The sequence below is a fragment of the Crinia signifera genome, chromosome 1, assembly GCF_055691185.1.
Source record: "Crinia signifera chromosome 1, ASM5569118v1, whole genome shotgun sequence".
NCBI lineage: Eukaryota > Metazoa > Chordata > Amphibia > Anura > Myobatrachidae > Crinia > Crinia signifera.
Window position 1 is genome coordinate 254,925,944 of NC_139217.1, and position 22,805 is coordinate 254,948,748.

At 41.5% G+C, this 22,805-nt stretch overlaps 1 protein-coding gene across 1 annotated transcript; it reads left to right on the forward strand.

Moving 5' to 3' along the window:
• Positions 1-5,407: 5,407 nt before the first annotated feature.
• Positions 5,408-18,436, forward strand: TMEM161A (transmembrane protein 161A). The gene is made up of 12 exons (XM_083180470.1): positions 5,408-5,564; positions 8,014-8,117; positions 8,955-9,035; positions 10,962-11,059; positions 13,015-13,171; positions 13,312-13,463; positions 13,889-13,949; positions 14,561-14,704; positions 15,104-15,217; positions 16,358-16,532; positions 16,898-16,994; positions 17,435-18,436. The coding sequence occupies exons 1-12, from the start codon at positions 5,562-5,564 to the stop codon at positions 17,713-17,715; spliced, it is 1,467 nt and encodes a 488-aa protein (XP_083036596.1). The 5' UTR covers positions 5,408-5,561; the 3' UTR covers positions 17,716-18,436.
• The last annotated feature ends 4,369 nt before the right edge of the window (positions 18,437-22,805 follow it).

The following is a 22,805-nucleotide window of genomic DNA, read 5'->3' on the forward strand; positions in this document are numbered from 1 at the left end:
CAGAATGTCTTTCTTTGCTAGGTTAGCCTGTACTGTGGTACCTTCACCTAAACTGGAAAAACAAATGTGTGATGTGTTCTTAGCGGGTAACCAGGTAGAGGCTTTGCTAGACTCTGGAAGTTTGGTTACCCTCGTGAAAGCTGAGTTAGTGAATCCCTTAAAGGTCCAGCAAATACCTATTGGGGTTACTTGTATACATGGGGATACCCAACATTATGCCACTGTTGAAGTACATATAGAAACTTGTTGTGGGTCAGCAAGTGTGAAAGTAGGACTGGTCCCCTCCTTGGTGCATGAGGCCATAATAGGGAGGGATTTTCCTCATTTTTGGTAACTGTGGGAATCACGTTTAGCCACAGATGGGAGAATTGAAGAGCCAGTAGTTAATACCGATGATTTTGTGGATGTATGTGTGTCTTCTGACCCTTTTCCTTTCGCTACTTTGGCTGGGGAGGGGACAGATGGAGAGTCCAGCGAGGACCCTCTTGCTGGAAATGGAGAGGTATTAGTGCCTGAACTGGAGGTAAAGAAGGATTTGTTTATGTCTGAACAGTTAAAGGACCCTACTTTAATAAAAGCTAGAGAAAATGTTAAGGTTGTTAATGGGGAACCCGTGGTACCAGGTGACAGGATTACGTGTCCCTACATGGCTATTTGTAATGAGCTCTTGTACCACATTGTCAAAAATGGTGGGGATGAGGTGGATCAGCTGGTAGTTCCCCAGCCTTATAGGAGAACGGTACTAGATTTCGCCCATAGTCACGTTACAGCAAGACATTTAGGTGCAGAATAGACCACTTAAAGAGTTTTACAAAGGTTCTTTTGGCCAGGGGTTCATAAAGAAGTTTCTGAATATTGTTCATCCTGTCCTAAATGCCAGTATCATGCCCCTAGACCTCATTTCAGGAGCCCACTAGTTCCCATGTCTATTATAGAGGTCCCATTTGCCAGAATAGCCATGGATCTCGTGGGGCCCTTGTTAAAATCCGCTCAGGACTATTAGTATATTTTGGTAATAATGGACTACGCCACTCGATATCCTGAGGCTGTCCCTTTACACACTATCACAACCAAGGCGATAGCTAGGGAACTGGTGCAGGTTTTCAGTAGAGTGGGAATACCAAAAGAAATTTTGACTGACCAAGGTACTCCATTTATGTCAAGGGTCATGAAAGAATTGTGCAAATTGTTTAAGGTCACCCACCTCGGGACATCTATCTACCATCGCCAAACTGATGGGTTGGTGGAAAGATTTAATAAAACGTTAAAAAGTATGTTAAAAAAGGTTGTTGACAAAGATGGGAAAAACTGGCATTGTTTGTTGCCCTACTTGTTGATGGCCATCAGAGAAGTTCCGCAGTCCTCTACGGGGTTTTCTCTGTTTGATTTGTTGTATGGTAGACATCCCAGGGGGCTGTTGGACATTGTCAAGGAGATGTGGGAAGGACAACCCACCCCTTATAAAAGCGTTGTTGAACATGTATCACAGATGCAGGATAGGATTGCAGCCGTGGTACCTATTGTCAGAGAGCACATGGAAGAAGAAGAGGGTATATAACCGGAGTGCCAAGATACGGAAATTTGATCCGGGGGATAGAGTTCTTGTGTTGGTGCCCACTGTGGAAAGCAAGTTCCTAGCTAAATGGCAGGGACCATTTGAGATTTTGGAGAAAGTGAATGAGGTCAATTTTAAAGTATACCAACCAGGACAGAGAAAACCTGAACAAATCTACCATGTTAACTTAATCAAACCCTGGAAAGATAGGTTGTCTCTGTCGGTAGAGCCTTGCTCTTCGGTATCTTCACCTCAGTTGCTTCCCGCGGTGAAGGTGTCAGAGACAATGTCAGCTGAACAGAACAATCAGGTTAAAGAATTTCTCATCCGAAATAGGGAGATATTTTCGACCATAATAAAACATGACATTGTCACTGAACCAGAGGTCAGGGTTCATTTAAAGCCATATAGGATTCCTGAAGCTCAGAGAGAAGCTCTCTAAAGAAGTTAAAAACATGTTAGAACTTGGAGTCATAGAGGAATCCAACAGTGAGTGGTCCAGTTCTATAGTTCTCATCCCGAAGCCAGATGGTAGCATACGCTTTTGTAATGATTTTCGTAAATTAAATGAGGTGTCCAAATTTGATGCATACCCCATGCCCCGTGTGGATGAGCTTATAGAAAGGCTGGAAAAAGCCAGGTTTCTCACCACATTGAACCTGACTGAAGGTTACTGGCAGAAAACCCAAACTGATAGCGCAAAAGAAAAAAACAGCCTTTTCGGTTCCAGGGGGGCTGTACCAGTATAAGATGTTACCCTTTGGGTTGCATGGGGCTCCATCAAACTTTCAACGGATGATGGATAAAATTTTGAGGCCCCATAGAAAATATGCAGCTGCCTATTTGGATGATGTGGTAATTCACAGTACGGACTGGGGGTCCCATTTGGTTAAAGTACAAGCAGTACTGGGTTGACCTCATGGGAGCACCCTTGCCACTAGGTTACGCTCAGTGGCAGGCTGGGGGGCAGGGTGCCATGTGTGATCAAATAGCACTGCGGGCCGCCTGGTGCTCCAGTGTGTATTGCCCACTCCTCCTCCTGCTGTCAGTGTCAGCGGCGCTGGGTGCGGATTTAGGAACATGGCTGCCGGCCTCCTGCACTGAGGACATGTCTAGTGCAGGAGGCCACTACAGAGGGCGGGTCTGTGGGTGGGATGTAGGAGCAGGGTCGGAACTACTTCCCCAAGGAATTCCTGGGGCCCGCTGCATAATTTCATTGTGTTTTTTTTTTAATCTTAAAGCCAGTACTGATAACTGGTAAGGGTGGTGAGGAGACGCAGAAGCAGCTATATACAACAAGTGGTGTCTTGTTAGCTTTTATTAAACATGGGGAGCAGCCTGTGATGTCCTGTTGTTGATATTATTATTATTATTATTATTATTATACAAGGGGAGCAGCCTGCTGTGTCCTGGCTTTATTATACAGGGGGAGCAGCCTGTGGTGTACTGGTAATATTATACAAGGGGAGCAGCCTGTGGTGTCCTGGCATTATTATACAGGGAAAGCAGCCTGTTGTGTTCTGTTAGGGTGTGGTATGATTCACCGACAGTCGGGATCCCGACAGTCATTATCCCGACTGCCTGGTCTCAGACAGCGTGGCCAGCACAACAAAGCCCCTTGCGGGCTCGCTGCGCTCGCTACGCTGCGGGCACGGTGGCGAGCTACGCTCACCACCTATTCTATTCTCCCTCTATGGGGGTCGTGGACCCCCACGAGGGAAAATAGCAGACGGCCGTCGGGAACCCGGCCGTCAGTGTTTTAACAGTCGGGATCCCGACGTCGGGTTAATGACTGTCGGGATCCCGACTGTCGGGACCCTGTCCGGCAGCCGTTCTGTTATTATTATACGGGGGGAGCAGTCTGCGGTGTCCTAGTATTATTATACACGGGGAGCAGCCTGTGGTGTCCTGGCATTATTTTACAGAGGGAGCAGCCTGTGGTGTTATGATTATACAGGGGGAGCAGCCTGTGGTGTCCTGGTATTATTATACACCAGTGTATATGTATGTATGCCCCAAGGCTAAAAGTTGCCAGCCAGCCCCTGGTCAGGCCCCCCCGAATTTCGTGCAGGTGCAGTGTCCCTCTTCCTATCACTGCAACTCCATTTCACCTGGTTTTAATCAGCCACAGAACCTGTGTAAGTAATATGTGTCCAGAATTAAAGGGTTGAGGAGGTAACCCTAAGTGCAGGGTCCATAAGAAGTATAAAGCATAGTTGCCTACCTTCCTGCATTCTGCAGGAGACTCCCTGAAATAACAGCAATCTCCATCTCTCCCTCATTAGTCTAGCAATCTCTGACATTTAAGGCCCCCATACATTATGCGATTTGGGCACGATTTTGCCCGATTCCGATTAATCGGGCCGTGAAATCGTCCCAAATCGCATATGGAGACATCCTCTCCAACCCGATGCACGGCCCCGTGCGCATCGGATCGGAGTCGGGAGGTCGGACGGGCTGCACATAAGATTTGCTAAATGTTATGTGCTGCCCGGAGCCGTGCTCCCCCGCAACGGGGACCTACCAGAGCCGGGGGGGGGGGGGAAGGCGCAGGGAGCCGGGCAGAGGAGGAAGCCGCTGCCATCAGCGGGAGCAGGGGGCACCACAGAGTACCAGGTAGCCGGGCAGGAGAAGACGCTGCAGCGGCAGCACGAGTGGCTAGAGCAGCAGCAGAGCACTTCCCAAAAAAAAAGCCCATACAAACGCATAGGAAGCCATTGATTGGCTGAGATCTCTCTCTGCCAATCAGCCACTCGCGCTGCCGCTACAGCGTCTTCTCCTGCCTGCGTCTTCTCTCCCTGGTACTCTGCGCCGCCCCCCCCCCCCCCCCGCTCCCTGCCCAGAGGCTTCTTGCCCGGCTCCCCGCCCGCTCTCTGGTCGCGGGCATATCCCTGCTGCTGTCCCCCGCTCCCATTGTCCCTGCAGCTCCCCGGGAGTTGCATGTTGCACATGAAGTGCCATCGCATGTGATCCCTACTGGGTAACTGCTGGGACAATCGGGTCCGACTTGTCCTTATGACAAGTCGGACAAATGTATGGGGGGCCTTAACCTAACCCACATTACGCGGTTAAATTTTTTGGTGAAAGAGGAATGAGAGATTGATACATTTTCATTGAATCATCAGCACCAATTCCTAGCACTTTACCAAGTATAGTAGCTCTTACTAACTGCTTTGGGGCTCATCTACATTTGTATATATGTCATTTTAAAAGATTCCTTTTAGATGTACTGTTGCAGTACACACCAATGATTCTAGGTGCCACATTCACAATCTCTTTTCACAACTAGACATGCCCTTTGTGTAGAGCATGACACGCCCCCTCAATGGGTCGCTTTGCAAAATTCTATTACCAACTAAAATATCCCTGAAACTAGTTTTCAAAAGTAGGAAAGTATGGTAAAGCATTTACCCCTCCTGTAATAGAAGCAAAAAAAAGTGTATTGAGGAGGTTACATAAGAGTTAATACAGTCATCGCAGCTACATACCATATATACAGTATATTGTGTACAGATATACTCCCACACAACACATTTGTTTTAACAAGCTACATTTACATTTTTACAGATATTAGTTTTCACAAATAGACCAGCAATGTATTTCTGTTTTTTTGGTTTATAAATATATTACTGTAATAAGCTTCACATTCAATAGCTCACTGCCTCTTATCTCGCTTATAGGTTTACATTAAATTATACTGACACCATTTCCTACATCTCCCAGCATGCACAGCGCGCCGTGACCCGGCCAATGCTACCCGGATACATTGAGGACATATAAATAACAAGGTAACGGCCTTGCAAGACTGCATTCTGGCTACCGATTGCTTGCTTAGCTGTCAGTCATCGCAATGCCGATGTCTGATTGGCTTAGCGGCTAGCGCAAGCATTGACTTCCTTAAAGGGACAGTAGTGTAGTGCCCTTTAGCAGCTGTTCTCCTACCTCACATGGCTGGGGAAGTGTAAATCACATTTGCAACAAAACCATCTACACAGCTAACGTCAGCATGGTGAGACAGCATCAGATAACTATACATTAATGTGCATGTGTGTGCTTTTTATGTCAATTGCATCCTTTAAAATTAGTTACCTGGTGGAGGTCGCTGCAGAGCTTTCCCATTTGAGTTTTGGAGTCCTAGATATAGGATCAGAGTACAATTATCGAACCATTAGAAGTTGAAACTGATCTAATTCTGTTAGAATTATGGCTACCAACTGCACCTAATGCAAGGGACAGTGCAGTGTTAAGGCTTTGCCCTATAACTGTTTTTACTACAATTATGATTGTTCTGTATACCCTTATGAGTCTGTCTTGTTAACCTGATGATAACGGTAAAGGTGATACAGTAGACTATTAACACTGATCCTCCCATATATATCTTATGTAGCTGCAAGTAGTGGGGAGTGGGTGAAAACTCCTTCAATTGAATATTTTTTTCTAAACCTTTTTTTCTATGTATTACATGTTTATAATAAAATGGGGAAAGCACAGGTCTCCTGAGGCTTCATGAGTGGAGAGCACATATAAACTCTAAATGGATATATTTTCGGTTATCCTGATGGCTTTACTAATAAATATTTAGATTAATGGTTGTTCTTACAGACTGCAGAATAGAATGAAGGAAATCTTCTGCAGGGCAGTACAATGCTGTCTCTCTGCATGTGCATAGATTAAAGCCCTGTATACACGCTTAGATTTTTCCCTGTTTTCGATTCGATTTTGCTTATAGAAGCAAAAACGAATCCACATCGAATGGTTTTTAGGACACTTTCGATCTGCATTAGATTCGATGCACGCTCCTGTTTTCTGAAAATCGAATAGAAAAATGTACTGTGCAGCCAAGGAAATCTCGAATTCGATCCAGTAAATCAAATGAGTACATTGTGAAATCGAATCGAATGCAAAAGTACAGATCTAATGCCAAATTGTATGGGAAGATCTAATGCCAGATCTAATAGAAAATCGAATCTAACATCAAATCTAAGCATGTGTACAGGGCTTAAGAGGCTCTGTGGTTTTCCTCCACTTAAGGCCTTCACAAGCAATGTTCAGTGTTGAGACATGGCCCTTGTTCTAAGCACAAGTGAATGGACCAAATAGTATTTGGGAAAACACAACTCGATGGCAGCTGTTAAAGATATTTAGTGTTCTTATAAGTTAGGTGGTGGGGGTTGGAACAGGTGGAGTTAATGTAACACTAACAGATGACATGGCAATTCAGCAGATCAAAAATGTGTTGGAAGTGAGAGGAGTTCCAGTTTATTTCCCAGAGCAACTTTTTTGGGGGTCAGAAACTGTAAAAAATAAAACCCACACTTGTAATAAAAAAAGCACATATAATATGGTGTGATTGCTGCAAAAGTTGCTCTTTTTCACACCAAATAATTACATCCAGATGTCTTTCAATAGAAAACATAGGGCAGGGGTGACCAAGCCTGTCCTCAAAAGCTACCAACAGTTCATGTTTTTCAGGCAACTTGTGGATCTATAGTAGGAATGAATACAGCAGGTTTGAAAATGTGACAGTTCGTAATGACTATAGCTGTGCACCAGCTAGTGATTTGGAAAACATGGACGGTTGGTTGATCTCAAGCACCAGTTTTGCCACCCCTGATATAGGGTAATTGCCCAAAAATAGACCAACCTTTTGCTGGTGAGTTTGACGGAAGCATGCACAGATCAGTGAGATCCATGCATGCTTCTGCCTAGAAAAGGGTAAAAAAAATTTTTTAAATAATAGTGTGAGTCCCCCCTCCCAAGCATAAGCAGCGATAGGCTCCTTGAGCTGGTCCTGGTTCCAGAAATACTGTCCTCTCAAGCTCATCATCTATTTTACACATACATAACGCTAAACCACCCAGATCTGCAAATGTAGGCACTGAATGGTTTTCTTTATTGTAACGTTTACTTGTACATAGGGGGTGATTCTGGTTGGTATGCAAAAGCAAACTTATTTAATGGACAAAAACATGTGCACTGCAGGTGGGGCAGATGGTACATTTGGGTGAGTTATTTTGTTTCTGTGCAGAGTAAATACTGGCTGCTTTATTCTTACACTGCAATTTAGATTTCAGTTTGAACACACCCCACCCAAATATAACTCTCTCTGCACATGTTACATCTGCCCCACCTGGAGTGCACATGGTTTTGTCCTGTAAAGATGGAGTTTGCCCCATAGTGTGTTATTTAGAAACTTTTTTTTTTTTTTTTTCTCAAAGGTGATAGATGCTCTTTAAATAAGATGTGACCCACCTCAAATAAGTTAAATATTTAATGGTCAAATATTAGTTGCCATTTTCAGTCTTTGTCAATGATCAATGGCACTAAATTAGAAAAAGTGACAGATATGTCACCAACATAACTACGGTTGCACATGTCTAGATGAATGTAAGCACATATTGTTCATATTCTGTTCTTGGCAGAAATAATTTTAGCATTTCTTTTTCTTCTCTGTACAGGCTGTGATGGGGATACAGATGGTGGTCTCCTTGCTGGTGGCTAGTGTTATGCAGAGAGTGTCCCCCCATTACTCCTTTGCACGTTGGCTTCTATGCAATGGCAGGTGAGATGCTTTAATTTTGCGGCTTTCATTTATCAAATATACAGAACATTTTCCACTGAATTCTGCTTCATGGGCTTCTATTCCTTGCTAATATCTATAAATTGCAGTACATATTTAAGATATATTTGTGTATTTGTAAGGGAACCAAAAAGACAGAATTCACTTTCAAATATTTTCTGCTTTTTAGGTATATGTATAATATATTCAAAGGGTAAATGTCTTTAATGTTACAAGAATAGGAAATGGGAAAGTTTGTGCTAAACAATGGCTGTACATAAGGATGTATTGTTAAAAGGGGTTCAGTATGATTTTCCGGCATTTGAGTCCTGTTGGAAAAAGGGTGCTGTACAAATAAAATTACTATTATTATTATTAGTAGCCTGGCGGTCACAATCCTGACAATGGTGTCCCGGCCGCCAGAATGCCAACGGGGGAGGGTGAGTGGGGGAGCAGCATAATGCAGGCATGATGGCTTGCTAAGCTAGCCACAAGGTTCTATTCCTCTATGGAGAGAATAGACCATATGCACAGGGATTCCGGTTGGCGGTAATGTCAGCAGTCGGGATTTTGGCGTCTGTATTGTGACCGCTGGGGTCCCGACTGTCGGCATATTAACTATATACCATTAAAAGTGCAATCTTTTATTTTTTTTCTTTCTCTTCTAGATAGATATAACATAACATATTCTGTAACGTAGAGACAACAGCATTCGCATGTAAAGATCTATATAGTGATTATATCCACAAGCTGATTTTATTTGTTTATATTGATGATGATGTCGCTCTCCTGCTGCCATTTTTACCTCACACCACATATTTGTTTATTTTCTGCAACTAGTTTGTTCCGGTACAAACATCCTACTGAGGATGAGCTGAGAACACTTGCTGGGAAGCAGAAACCCAAAGCCAAGAGAGAGAGGTAAGACATAATTTGGGTCAGTCTTCACATCCTTTGTCCTTGCTCTCGTGCCATCCGTTTATATATTTACCATGTGCCGGGTTCTCCCGTGCTGCTCTGTCATATCTTCATTGTTGGCATTCCAGAGATGAGACCGCTGTCCTACATTATTATTTAGATTGCTTTCCAACTTTAAAGCGCTGTACACAGGGGGCGAAGCCTAAGAACGGATCGCTCAACACACATCATTGCACACATGCGATACACCTGCGATGTGTGCTGAGCAATCTGTGCCGGGCAGTGTTATGCTTATGCTAGACAGTGTGATATAAGCAGGATAGACTGTCTATCTCTACAGGAAATGGCAACACGCGGGACCGCGCATCACTATAGGGTGTACACACGGAGCAATCTGTGCTTCGTAGCTAAGCAATCTAGTCAGATTTTTGGATATAGGGCTTAAATCACCTTGTGTGTATGCCCCTTAAAACACATCCAGGAATATGTTGTTTTTTCCCCCGGCATTGCAGCACAGGAGCAGTCTTATTATGTTAAAGTAGATTACAGAGGAATGTGTCTCAAAGAGTGAGAGGGCAGATCTGTTAGATTTACAGATGTTCATCGGCCTTTGTAATTGGTTTTGATTCTGTATTTGGTTTTGCCTAAACCACCCTTGTTGGTTTGTGGTTTATTTATTTTTTTTAAATCATAAAATCCACTAAATCACTGAATTTTGCACTGTTTTTGTTACTGCAGTATTATTCACCTCGGTATGCAAACTCATGATAGATTGACTCTAGGTCGACCACTATTGGTCGACGGGGTCAAAAGGTCGGCATGATAAAGGTTGACATGGGTTAAAAAGAAATTGAGGTGACATGTGCCGACAGGTGGTATTTCACACCCTACCATCCACTATGGCGTGGAGGGAGAATATAATAGTGCCGAGCCATGCGAGGGAATGTGGTACACTTAGACGGTGTACATACCGACCTATGTCAACATGGACACGCAAAAAAACATGAAAAACTCATGTCGACCTTTTGACCCTGTAGACCTTATGACTGTAGTCCTAGACATTGTACCATAAACATTCACTTCAATTTAATTTGTTTCCAGTAGATTTGGACCAGCTCACAGGAATATTGTTTCATCCACACAGGGTGGCGGTTTAATAAACTATGAAGCAATTCTCCAAATAGCACGTAATGCAAAAAAAAGAGGTGAAAGATGGAATTGCCATTGGGCCCTCTCACCCACCCTTAAGTTGTATAGTAAACAGGAAATGCAGAGTTTAACAAACCAATCATTTCAGCGAAGGACTGCCACTTTTGTGGCTAAAATGATTGGTTTGTTTGCTGACAATGATCTCTCCCTGCACAAACTGGCTCTACATAGGCAATATGTTGTCAACCTCACACCCATCCAGTGTGTACATCCTTATTTCTCACACTCCACCATCTCTAGACGGTATGTGGTAGTGGGGACACCGCACCTCAGATAACTGTTTAAAATCCACTGCATTAATGGCGTATACATCTAATCCCAGCATAGCTGTTATGGTGGTAGTAATATGCTGTGCAACTGGGTGACTGCTGTCATACTTAGTACCAATTACAAATGACTGTTTAACGGTCAATTGTTTTTGAAAAAATATACTTGTTAAAAAATGTACACCAAACAGTACAAATAATATTTATTTAAAAAGTGAGCTACTTTCAGCTCAAAATCGCTCTGGTACCCCGATAACCTAAAGTTTGGAAATCCTCCAAAAAGTACCATTTTCAGAGGATGTATTATAATTTGAAGCTACATAAATAGGCCCCTAGAGATTTGGCGAATTATTGCTTTGTGCCTGTTTTTGCTCCAGAATATATGTAGAGTAGGTATTTAAATTAAGTAAATAATATATTTGTTGTTGATTTTGTCTTCATCTCTTACTCTTAGGAGAATGAATGGAGCGACAGATGAGAAGCCCCTGACTGTCCCAAGAGATATAGACCTGCATTTGGATGTACAACCAATTACTACTATTGATGCCCTTGGTAAATAAATAATTGCCCTGATCTTCAAGATTGGGGAGAAATTGAATGACAAATATAGCGACTCTGGAATTTGCAGTCTGAAGTAGATGTATTCAATTTATAGTATGCTGTGATTTATTTTGTAAGGCGTAGGGGAAAACATCTCTTCTGTCGGTAGTCTACAGCCTTATTAGGACTATGCACAAGACTATAGACCAGTGGTAGCCAACCCTAGCCCTCGAGAGCTACCAACAGTTCACATTTTCCAGACAACCTAGCTGCTGCACTCATTAATCACTGACACATTTTAAAAGATACACAGATGGAGCTAATTAGCTCACTTGTGATTCTGTGAGGAGACCTGCAAAACATGCACTGTTGGTAGCTCTCGAGGACTAGGGTTGGCTACCCCAGCTATAGACCATCAGCTTTGCTGAAGTAAACCATACAGTCACAAGCAATGCAATAGGAATTAGCTATATTTCACAAAATATATTTATGTTTTTTGTTTTAGTTTCCAGATACAGGGGCTAGTGAAAAGTTTAATGTGTGTTTGCGGAGCATACCTTGTGGTTTCTTACACTGAACACCCCTGGAACTGTGTGCATGCGGGGGATGTAGAAAAGTAAGCATTTCAATTACATCTCCAAAGGTGGGACTTGGTAGTGTTATGGTGTGTACACATGGGCCGTTGTGGCGGCAGCCGATATCAATTCGATATCAGTACCTGCAGGGCCCGGCGTGGTTCAGGCATCGGCTGGAAGGAAGTGAGGGACGGCATTGGGGGGGTTTACACCGTGTGTACACACCATTTAAGTTTATAAACATGATTAATATAAAATAGAACCTCTGGACTAAAGGTGTGTGCACATGGTGAGATTCAGGATAATAGCCAAAATTGGCCAACTGCACTTAAGATTTAATTTAGGTTTACACTATCTTTCTATTTGGTCCTAGGCCAAATATATTCTACAGGTGAGATAGTCAAGATAAACTTGCCTGCACAGTCTTTTTATCCATGCACTACCGACGCCGCAAGGCCGCGCATCTGCATTGCATGCGGCTGAACACTGTCTGATTTTTGGCTCACTTGTTATACGATGTTGATTAGTCAGTCGCACCGTGTACTCTGCTTTAAATTACCCAAAAAGTATGTTGATGGTTTTGACACTTTGTCCATTAGCTTGATATTGAGACACCCTGTGATGAGTATAGGGAAAGGAGAAAGTGCATGTATGCAGTTATGAAATAGAGCAATGGTAACTGAATGCTGATGGGAAAGCAGTGACCGGTCCGTGCTCAGTGTAGACAAATTATATAAATTCCTTCATGGACTGTAAATAGTATAAGCAAAGTCATAGTACAGCAGCAGCTTTAAGTTCCCTGTGTAGAATTTACAGTTTGTGCTTTTTCATTTAAAGTCCTACTGGGGAAAAAGTACTGTGGAAAGATTATTATTATTATTTAGGCAAAGAGTGGCTGAGGCCCCATCATGGTCCTCATTCAGCTTCAATCGCTGATTGCACAGAAAAATCACTAATCTGCGAATTTTGGCAAGCAGACGCTTAAAACTGCAGGCGTTTACGAGATTGTAAGGGAGCATTGCGGGGGAGGAGGAGGCATGGTCTGGACAGTGAAGGCCCGTCTGGACTATTTTTGGATGAGTCCACAACCGCTGCAACTCAAAAGAAGGTCAGCCCTGCCACTGGTCATTAAGGGTTGCCTTGGAGCTACCCTTAATGTGCAAGTGCTTTGCTATGCAGGGGAGTAACTTGGCATGCAGGGCAGCCTTGCCCTGTGCTGGGCAACCCCCCTCCCCCTGTAGGCTACTGCTGGCAGTTGTCATTTAACAAAACCTTACAAAATTACAACTGAAGCTGAATCGGCCCCGTGGACAGTATTGGTATACTCCATGCATAATTTGTAAATATTAAGTTGTTTTTACATGTATGACTTTCATATCTCTTTACTTGTAGTGCTTCGTTATTTCTTGGAGTACCAGTGGTTTATAGACTTTGGTCTGTATGCGACTTTCATATACCTGTTCACTGAAGGATACTACTGTCTTGTGGATGCCCAGAGTGAAATCAACATCGGGGTTCTCTGGTGTCTGATGACTGTCCTTTTTTCCATGTATCCTTGCAGCATGAATATAGGGGTTGTGAGTGGTGCAACTAATACAATCTAAACAGTGAAACATGCCCTACATGCATGTGTTAAAGTATGATAGTTGAATCTCTCCAATCAGAATTTCCTTACCCAGAATCCTACAGTAAAGTCCTTTTTACAATGATGCAGCACTACTTCCGTTCAGAAGAAGGGGGAGAGCGTTCAGTCTGTCTTACTTTTGCCTTCCTTTTCCTGCTCATCGCCATGATAGTGATGGTTGTGAGGGAAGAATATCTGGAGTTTGGACTGGAACCAGGTGATGCTGAGAACTCATTATTTACTATTTGTCTTTATAGCATGATGACTAGTTTTCACACCTGACCTGAGTTGCACATATACAGTAGATAAACAAAAACAAAGCTATATGATATATATATCTATGTTGAATGTCTCCAACTACATGTTGTACAGCTAACTTAAAAGTATTCCCATGCACTTCATATTCGTAGTATGCCATTGCCAATATTGCTTTTTTTAAATAAATGTTGACCACCAGGATATGAAACCATAAATAATGGTGATACAGTTTAAAAAAAGAAAATAAAAGAAAAAATACCTTCATCTATACACACTTTTTTTGTCTTTTGTCTTTCAACTCCTATGATTCTCTGGCAGTTTAGGTGTAAATGTTCCGTAAATGTCTCCATAGTTGTTTACATTGGCCATTCACCTTTTTTGCAGGTCTGAACAGTATCTGCCACAGTTTGGAAATATTAATGAAGCAGCGAGGCTGGGAGATGTCGTAAGTAAATCAAGTATGGTTGTGGTTATGTACACAAGAGAATGTATGCACTTTAGTAGGCTTCACTTAGAGCATAGCATGACTATATTTCTGCCAAATTCTATCCCTGCTACACACTCTAGAAAAATGTCGACACATAAAAAAGGTGTGTTGTTGTTTTTTTTTTTTTTTTGGTGTCCATGGACAATGGACCACATGTAACATTTGGATGCCATTTTCAGGTCTGGTAAGCTTGCTGTAGGGATAAGTGCCAGTGTTTAGCGTTGATGACTAGCTTTTACTAGATTGCAGCAGATTACTCGACTATACATGAAGAGGGCATTTCAATTCGTTCTGATATTACATCACATATCCCGACGTGAAGTATATACGATGGCCCATCCTCGCTACCTGTACACTACTATGGTGATTTAAGACAAAATTTGTACTGGTGTTCTCCCATTATCGTTATTGACTGGATGTTAGATTTCATGTACAATTTAATTGCCATTTCCGCAACATTCTTTAATCTCAAACAACAGTTTTCTTTAGTTGTTGAATAAAAATATTTTATCTGTGCAATATGCATACTGCTAAGTAAATGCCATGTTTGTTTGCTTTTTCCTTTCCAGTGTCCCCTTTATTAAACTTGCATTCAAAATTGCACTGGTTGCCTTCAGCTCTTTCCTTGGTGCTTGTCTGACATTTCCTGGCTTGCGATTGGCTCAGACTCACTTAGATGCCCTTAAGATGGCTGCAGACAGACCGATACTCCAGTAAGTATATTCACAAACTACAAGCAAAACTTAAAACACAAATGGTATTAGAAATAAACCTATAACTGAACAAAAATGGTTTTATACATGCATTGTATTCATTTAATCAGAATATGACCTAGACCAGGCAATTCCAAGCTGTGGCCCTCCAGCTGTTGTGAACCTACACATCCCAGCATGCCTTGCTATGGTTTTAGCAGTCCCTAATAGCAAAACTGTGGCAAGGCATGATGAGACTTATAGTTTCTCAACAGCTGGAGGGCCGTAGTTTGGAAATGCCTGACCTAGACGCATAAAAATGCAATGTGGAGAGTATTGTTACTATTCAGAAGTTATTTTATTTATTTCTTTACTCTAATATTGTGACCTCATTGTAATCCTTCATATATTTTTCATTAGGTTTCTACTCCATGCCAGCTTTCTGCCTCCTGTCATTATGGTGACATTGTGGATCCGGCCAATTACCAGAGACTTCCTCTTGAAAGCACCAATGGGCAAAGAATCTGTGCAGCTGTAAGTAGTAACAATGAACCATACATTCTGGGTACTTATGTCTGTACCGTGGCGGAGTGACAGACTGCACCACGGCCCTTATTCAGATCTGATTATTCAGATTTGATTGCAGTACAAATTTGTTTGGAAAATGGGCAAAACCATGTGCACTGCGGTGGGGGGGGGATGTGCAGAGAGTTAGATTTGGGTGGGGTGTGTTGAAACTGAAATCTAAAGTGCAGTGTAAAAATAATGCAGCCAGTATTTACCCTGCACAGAAACAAAATAACTCACACAAATCTAACTCTCTGCACATGTTACATCATTTTTCAAACAAATTTGTTCTGCATTCAGATTTGAATAAAGGTCCACTTGAGGAAGAGATTAACATATTGAGATTGAGGTGCCGACTTTACATCACTCTCACCTGGTTAATTCAAGGCCTGGTTATTAAATTTGTTCTGTGATGGAGGAAAGACCAATATCTATAAGCCTTTATGTGGTACTCTGTAAGCCTGCGATACTGCTAAACTGATGCATAATGTGCTATGAAACAACCATACTGCAGTACTGCTAAGCTGATGCTGTAATGCGGCCTTGTTCCTGCTAAAACACTACTGTGCTGTGTCTTGAAAGACTTGAAACTACCCTGCTTCAGAGTTTACGTGGTTTAACTGTTTATGGTCAAATGAATGTAGAGATTTTCATACAGTTTTAGGTGTCTTATTATTAACCTGAGTGAATTATGAAAGCCTCTGCTAGGCCTGATTATCTAACCAGTCAGTCATTTTCAGGCATTGGATTCCTTTCAGTATTTGCTCAGTCTTTCACCACCAATCCAAAGATCCCTTTATTCTAACAAAAAAGTATCTATTATTTTGTCCCATCCACTTGGAGCACTTTGTTGAGGGCCTGGTACAATTTCTAGCAAATATCTGCACCACCGGAAGGTCCCATTAACCTAAATGAGCCTATTTCCCAGTTTCTCAATGTTAGGACAGGCTCCTCTCAGCATCTTATCATTACCAAAAGCCTTTGCAAACAACATACTTACACAGCTTACACATTGTTCTCTTCCCACTTAGGGCTCTATGTATACTGGATAGCAGTCATAGAAATTGCAATAATATCTGTATTTTATTTCCCTATCAAACACTCCAGTATGTCTGACTCTACTTACAACACCGTTCGCTTGTGGATCATCGTGATTCTGTGCCTCCTCCGTCTCTCCATGACCCGCTTCCATTTGCAAGCATACCTTGGACTTGCTGATTGTTGGGTGGAAAAGATGAAAAGGGAGGCTGGCCGGATCTCTATGTTGGAAATCCAGCGTAAAGTAAGTGGTCAGATGGAAATCTACTGATAAGTGGTAATTGAGCTCCAAGAGAACCTAAAGGTGGCCATACACACGCAGATTTATCTTCGGATCCGGCTGGTTGGAACAAAAACATGGTTATGGATGAGAGCAAATGACAGTTGACCATTTGCTTGGAAGTGCTGGAAAACCGACAAACTGTCACTCATCCATGACCATGTTTTTGTTCCAACCAGCCAGATCTGAAGATAAATCTTACTAGTGTATGGGCACCTTAAGCTTTTATTACATAACAAGACCCCTTTCTTTTGTTTGTCTTAGTGACCATAAATTATGCTTCAGCAACAAGTGACTTTTACTAATTCATCTTTTATTTTGTTGTGCAGATTTCCCGAATCTTTTGTTACCTCACTGTGGTAGCATTGCAGTATTTGGCCCCAATCATTCTGACCCTCCACTGCATTTTCTTACTTAAATCCATGGGTAGGTGAAAATTTTATTTAGAAAAATTGTGATTGGATGACAAATAGAGTGATGTAACCACGTCTGTAATATGATACTACTCTCCAATGTAATGCACCAAGAAATGCCAACTAGAGGGCAAGGCATAGACCCCCTGCTTCATTTTGGAGTCGCACCATACACCAGTTGTCCTTAAACCGAGTAACATTCGCATCATTCTCCTTCTTCTCTTTTCCAAAACTGTAAAGGGTTTCCTCACTTACAATTCCCTTCAGTCACCCTCTTTCCAGTACATAATTACACTCCATTAGTGATGATTGCCATTTGCATATTTGTTAGTTAAACTAAACACAGTCGTGTCAGCTGCTGTTGTTACAGTTACTAAACACTATTTAAAGTTTGATATGTGTAATGCTCATCGCTTCTACATATAATAATATGCACAATACATTTATTTGCAGGTGATTATTCCTGGGGTCTGTACCCAGAGCCTATTGGTGTCTCCCCAGTTTTAGATGCCACTCCTGCACCACCCACAATATCTTCTGAAGAGGAGGAAGATTCAGAGGATGTTCAAATAGCTGTGGAACATATAATGGGTGCATTTAGTGCTGTAAAAGATCTATTTTCGTCTATTTTCTTCCGTGGCCTCTTTGGCTTTTTGACTTGGTGGGTCTCAGTCTGCCAGCTTGTCACCAGTTTGTTTGGTCTGTACTTTCATCAGTACCTAGAGGCCTCTTAGACAGCTTTGAGGAATGATGGCAGCATCTGGGACCATTTTGGGGTTCTAAGACTTTTGTCCAGTGGCTTGTGTGGTCACTGCTAAAGGTCTTCCTTCACCAATAGCTAAGTCACTTGCAGTATCTCCAGCACTTTTCCAGTAGATTGTCACAGAGTCAACAAAGAAACTTTGAATTAAAGGAATACTGAATTATAACATTTATTGGAAAGTGGAGACAAACCAGAGGGGGCTGAAAGCAGTGCTCCTACTGGTAATATGCAAACTTAGAAACCCTCTATAACCGTGTATGCTGGATTGAATCATGCGTGTTCTTCAATTGTGTTTTGTATCATAAGAAGTTCTGTTTTAACTACAGAACATTCCAGAGGCAAATGCTGTGTTAATGCAGCCCACTTTATATTTAGTGATACTACTGGTTAACTGGGTTTTCCCTCTGAGTTTTTACAGGATAGAATACGTTGACAATCTACCACACGTACTATGATGTTTTATGATTTTTATATTCAAGTTGTGTGATAATATTCTTTTCATTTACTAGACTTTAACAAATAACACTGTTATAAAGTGCCAGCATCCATACTCCTTATGTATGGCCAGTCTACACTGAGAAATGCCTTACTTGAATCTGCAAGCTGGACTGGCGACACATGGTTAAACAGAATGTGTGAAAAATGTTTTCGTTTTTTTTTTATAATAAAAACAATGGGAGGAGTTAAAGAAATGTAATGTATGTACTTATTTTTATGTAGTGTTTTTACATTCATAGTAGAGGTGCATTGCTTGAGTAAAAAGACATTGCTACTAGGCATACAGAGGAAATAAGTCTCTTATTGGACGTCCATGGAGATAACATTGCGGTGACAGGAAAAATGGAAACCGTATGATGGAAAAATTAACATTTGAAATCAGGTTTTCCTTCAGGTCACATGATGCATTTAAATTAGTTTTATATCAATCCTGTGTGTTTGCTGTGGTTATACTGCAACTTGCTCATTTTTATTGATCCAGATTTAAAGGGCTCATCCCCAAGCTTTTACAGACAAAAAGTGATCTAAGCTTTAATTTACAGGTGATGTTGCCTGATGTGAACTTGGCTCCATTCTGGCGTTACATGTTACTTATTAGTGAACATTAAGGGTGAAATGTTTTGAATTCATATATTGAATCATGAGCACAAACAGCATTGCTAATATCCTTACTGGGATCAGTGGTCCCTTGTTGCCCTGAAGAAAGCAGTGAATGCTAAGCATCCTTGTTTAAAAAAAAAAAAAAGTTATTTTGATCATGACATGATTCCCCCCCACTAACTTGAACAAGACAGTCTACACTTAACATAACATAATTCATACAATACATAATAAAACTACATCATTCTGCAATTGGAGGTTTAGGTTTGAGTAGCACTGCACTTTATGTACAGGGTTTCCAACTTTCTTAAGCAACTGTTGCACAATAGGTACAGATATAATAAAAATATGGCAGGAGTCTTGTTAAGTCTATTGCAAAACATTTTATGCACTATTTCTTACAGAAGAGCTTTCACATGCTGAAACACCTAGATATACAGTCACACAGAAAAACTCACTGGTACACCTATCACACAGATTTGAACCCAGGATAGTGCCAGATCAAATTCAAAAGGGAACTATTAAAGGATATTTAATAAAACAATGGATAGGAAAATAATAATACTGTATGCGTTACCATCCAAACCATGTAACCCGTTGCCACTGATTTCAGCAAATGGTTAGTTCAGTGTGTATAAGCTCTTTCATTCACAAACAATGGATACTGGTTGTAAACCACATTAGCATATGAATAAACACTGCTGATTCCAGGTACATGTTTCCTTACAAGATTAACCAGTTCTCTGCAGTACAAGAAAAGAGGTTTTTACCCTGTATACTGTGTGATCACTGTAGCCGCACAGCTAAGTAAAACATGCTATGCAGAAGATTATGCGATTGAGACTCTCTCTGAGAGTTTGTGCAATGAATATCACTTTAAGTACATGATCAGCTCACCAATTCCATCTATCGTATTACACACTGATTACGCTTACAGCTGTTAATGCGTTCAAAATGCTAGTGGTGATTATAATGAAATAATACTCGCAGACATTTGGTCAAATGGTGATCACGGATCTGACCCCGTGCATTATATTATTGATGGCCATACATTACTACAATAGATAGAACTGCAAGTACTGATAGCACACACAAGGACTGGCACAAATAAGGAACAGCAATTACCGTCAAGGGAAGCAGATACCACGGCCGGATACAAATCCCAGGTCCCTGGGTATGTGTTCTGGATAGATCACATAATAATGCCCTTGGATCCCACGCTTGGGCCTTTTAAAGCAAAGGGGTGTGGGGTCAGGTTGAATGATCATTGGGTACAAGAAAGGGGCCTGGGAAACTCTTCATTGGCTCTCAGCTTCACGGGGACGTCTTCCTGTAAATGGGAATCTCATCAGAGCATGCTGGAATCTTTGGGTGAGGTGGAACAGGGAACTGGTCTGGTATGAGCTGGAATTGTAGCCTATGGTTCTCAAGCACCCTGATTCAACATACAACATAATCTAGGTATCAGTAAGGTCCTATATAGTGATCGTTTCACTATACTGACATTTGCGACTGTTGACGGCAACTGAAACAAGTTAAATCAAAACAACATTTGGGGTTTATTCAGGGAGTTTCACGCAAACAGAAAGAGAGAAAAGGGAACATATCTTTAAGAATTTAAACATTTATGTTTCACATCCGGCCCTGGTAGTTACGTTTAAGCTAATAAGCCGCAAGTGGCGCCATGGAATTTCGCAGTGGGCTGTCGTAATACGTTAATGGCGTAGAGCTGCAATTTCGACTTCCACAGAACGTTGTAGGAATACCAAACAGAATTGTGGGATTTCACCCACAGAAAGAAGTCTGATATATATCTCTCTGGAAACAACTGACATATAACCAAGACATACATGTCAACCCGGGTCCAAACTCTGTGTGAAAGGGTAAACCTTCAAAATTGCTGGGGTTTTAATCTTGGTCACTACTAGAGGTATTCCTGGCTCTGGCCCATGTAGCCTCCAGTGTGAAAGTAAATAACCCAGGTCATTCCTGAAAAAAGCTGATTGGTAGGCTCAGTAGCATATAGAGAGGACATCACCTCTAAACACCTGATAGATGAAAGACTTGGGTCTGGTGTGAATGGCAACAACCCAGGAATAACTCCAGTCCATCTGCTGGTGTGGAAAGGGGGGTAAGCAACCTATAACCAGTCTCCAAGTCCTGCTCTATGTTGGAGCCAGGTGATACTTGTTAAACCAGCATTTTAGTGTTAATTTTACTAATATTTGGAATTGTTTTCTTACAGGCTCACCTGATGTATTTAGACAATTTGTTACGCCCCCTAGCTGTTTTCTTTACTCCCAGGATGTAGGGGCGTGACCGTGTAAATAAAGTCTTAATATGGGGGTTTCCCATCCTGAATAGCTTTCTCTCTACAGCCATCTCATCAGGTGGGGAAATTCAGCCTTTATCACGTCCATTGTCACCAGGATCCTACATTAATTCCTACTCCTATTTGGCCAGATGTATTAAGCTTCAAAAGTGATAAAATGGAGAGTGATAAACAGCAAGCCAATCAGTTCCTGCCTGCCATGTCACAGACTGTGTTTAAAAAATGTCAGGCAGGAGCTGATTGGTTGTTTATCACTCTCCCTTTTATCACTTTTGAAGCTTAGTGCATTTTGCACATCATGCCAGGGTAGTTACATGACTAGTTGGTTAGCTTTAAAAACTCAGAGTTCACCAGTTCTGCTCAATTTACTTTGGACAGTCCGCAATATTAGTGGGCTTATCGAACTCCAACATCCAAAGGACTTTAATTCCATCTGTTGAGTGGTTTTGCAAATGATATCTCGTATATCTAGCCTCCCACCATGGACTCCCATTTACCATAATGTTGACCATTTTCCAATTTGCCACGTAGGTATTAAGGCTTTTAACCCCTTCCTGACAGAGCCAGTTTTTGCGTTCCTGACAGAGCCCTTTTTTTCAAATCTGACATGTCTCACTTAAGTGGGGATAACTTTTTTTTGCTTTTACTTATCCCAGTGATTTTGAGATTGTTTTTTCGTGACACATTGTACTTCAAGTTAGTGGTAAATTTGGGTCGATGCAGTCTGTGTTTTTTTGTGAAAAATACCAAAATGTCGTAAAAAAATGGAAAATTTAGCAATTTGCAAAATGTTAAATTTTCTGCTTGTGAGACAAATAATCATACCACTCAAAATAGTTAATAACTAACATAGACCATATGTCTACTTTATGTTGACATCATTATTTCAACTTCCTTTTAATTTTTTGGGACACTAGGAGGCTTACAATATGAATAGCAAATTCTCAAATTTTCAAGAAAATTTCAAACACTGATTTTTTTAGGGACCAGTTCAGTTCTGATGTGACTTTGAGGGACTTGTATGTGAGACACCCCCATAAATGATGCCATTTCAAAAACTGCACCCCTCACAGTATTCAAAACAGCATTTTGGAAGTTTGTTAACCCTTTAGGTGTTTCACAGGAATTAAAACAAAGTGTAGGTGAAATTTCAAAATTTCTTTTTTTTTGCAGATTTGCAATTTTAATACATTTTTCTAAGGAACACAGTACATTTTACTAGAGAAATGTGACTGAAAATTGATTCCCCCAATTCTTTTGTTTTCATAAATATCCTATATGTGGCCCTAGTGTGCACGGTGACCAAACCACAGGCTTCATAATAGAAGGAGCACCTACTTGATTTTGGAGCCTCCTTTTTATGAGATTATTTTTTAGGCACCATGTAGGTTTCTAGGCACCATAAGATGCTAAAAGTTAGGAACCCCCCCACAAGTGACCCCATTTTGCAAACTACACCCCTCAGGGAATTCATCTAGGGGTATAGTGTACATTTCAAACCCCCAGGGGTTTCACCAATTGTGGTACAACTGGGCAGTGAAAATGAAAAATTATTTTTTTTACACAAAAATGCAGTTCTGGCTCCAAATTTGTCATTTTCAGAAGGTATGAAGGAGACAAAGCACCCCAAA

Excerpts from the sequence above, each read along its gene's own strand:
- TMEM161A (XM_083180470.1), top strand. Across the intron at positions 13,464-13,888 it reads GGAGTTTGGACTGGAACCAG|GTCTGAACAGTATCTGCCAC; the intron begins GTGATGCTGAGA and ends CCTTTTTTGCAG. Across the intron at positions 16,995-17,434 it reads TTTCTTACTTAAATCCATGG|GTGATTATTCCTGGGGTCTG; the intron begins GTAGGTGAAAAT and ends ATTTATTTGCAG.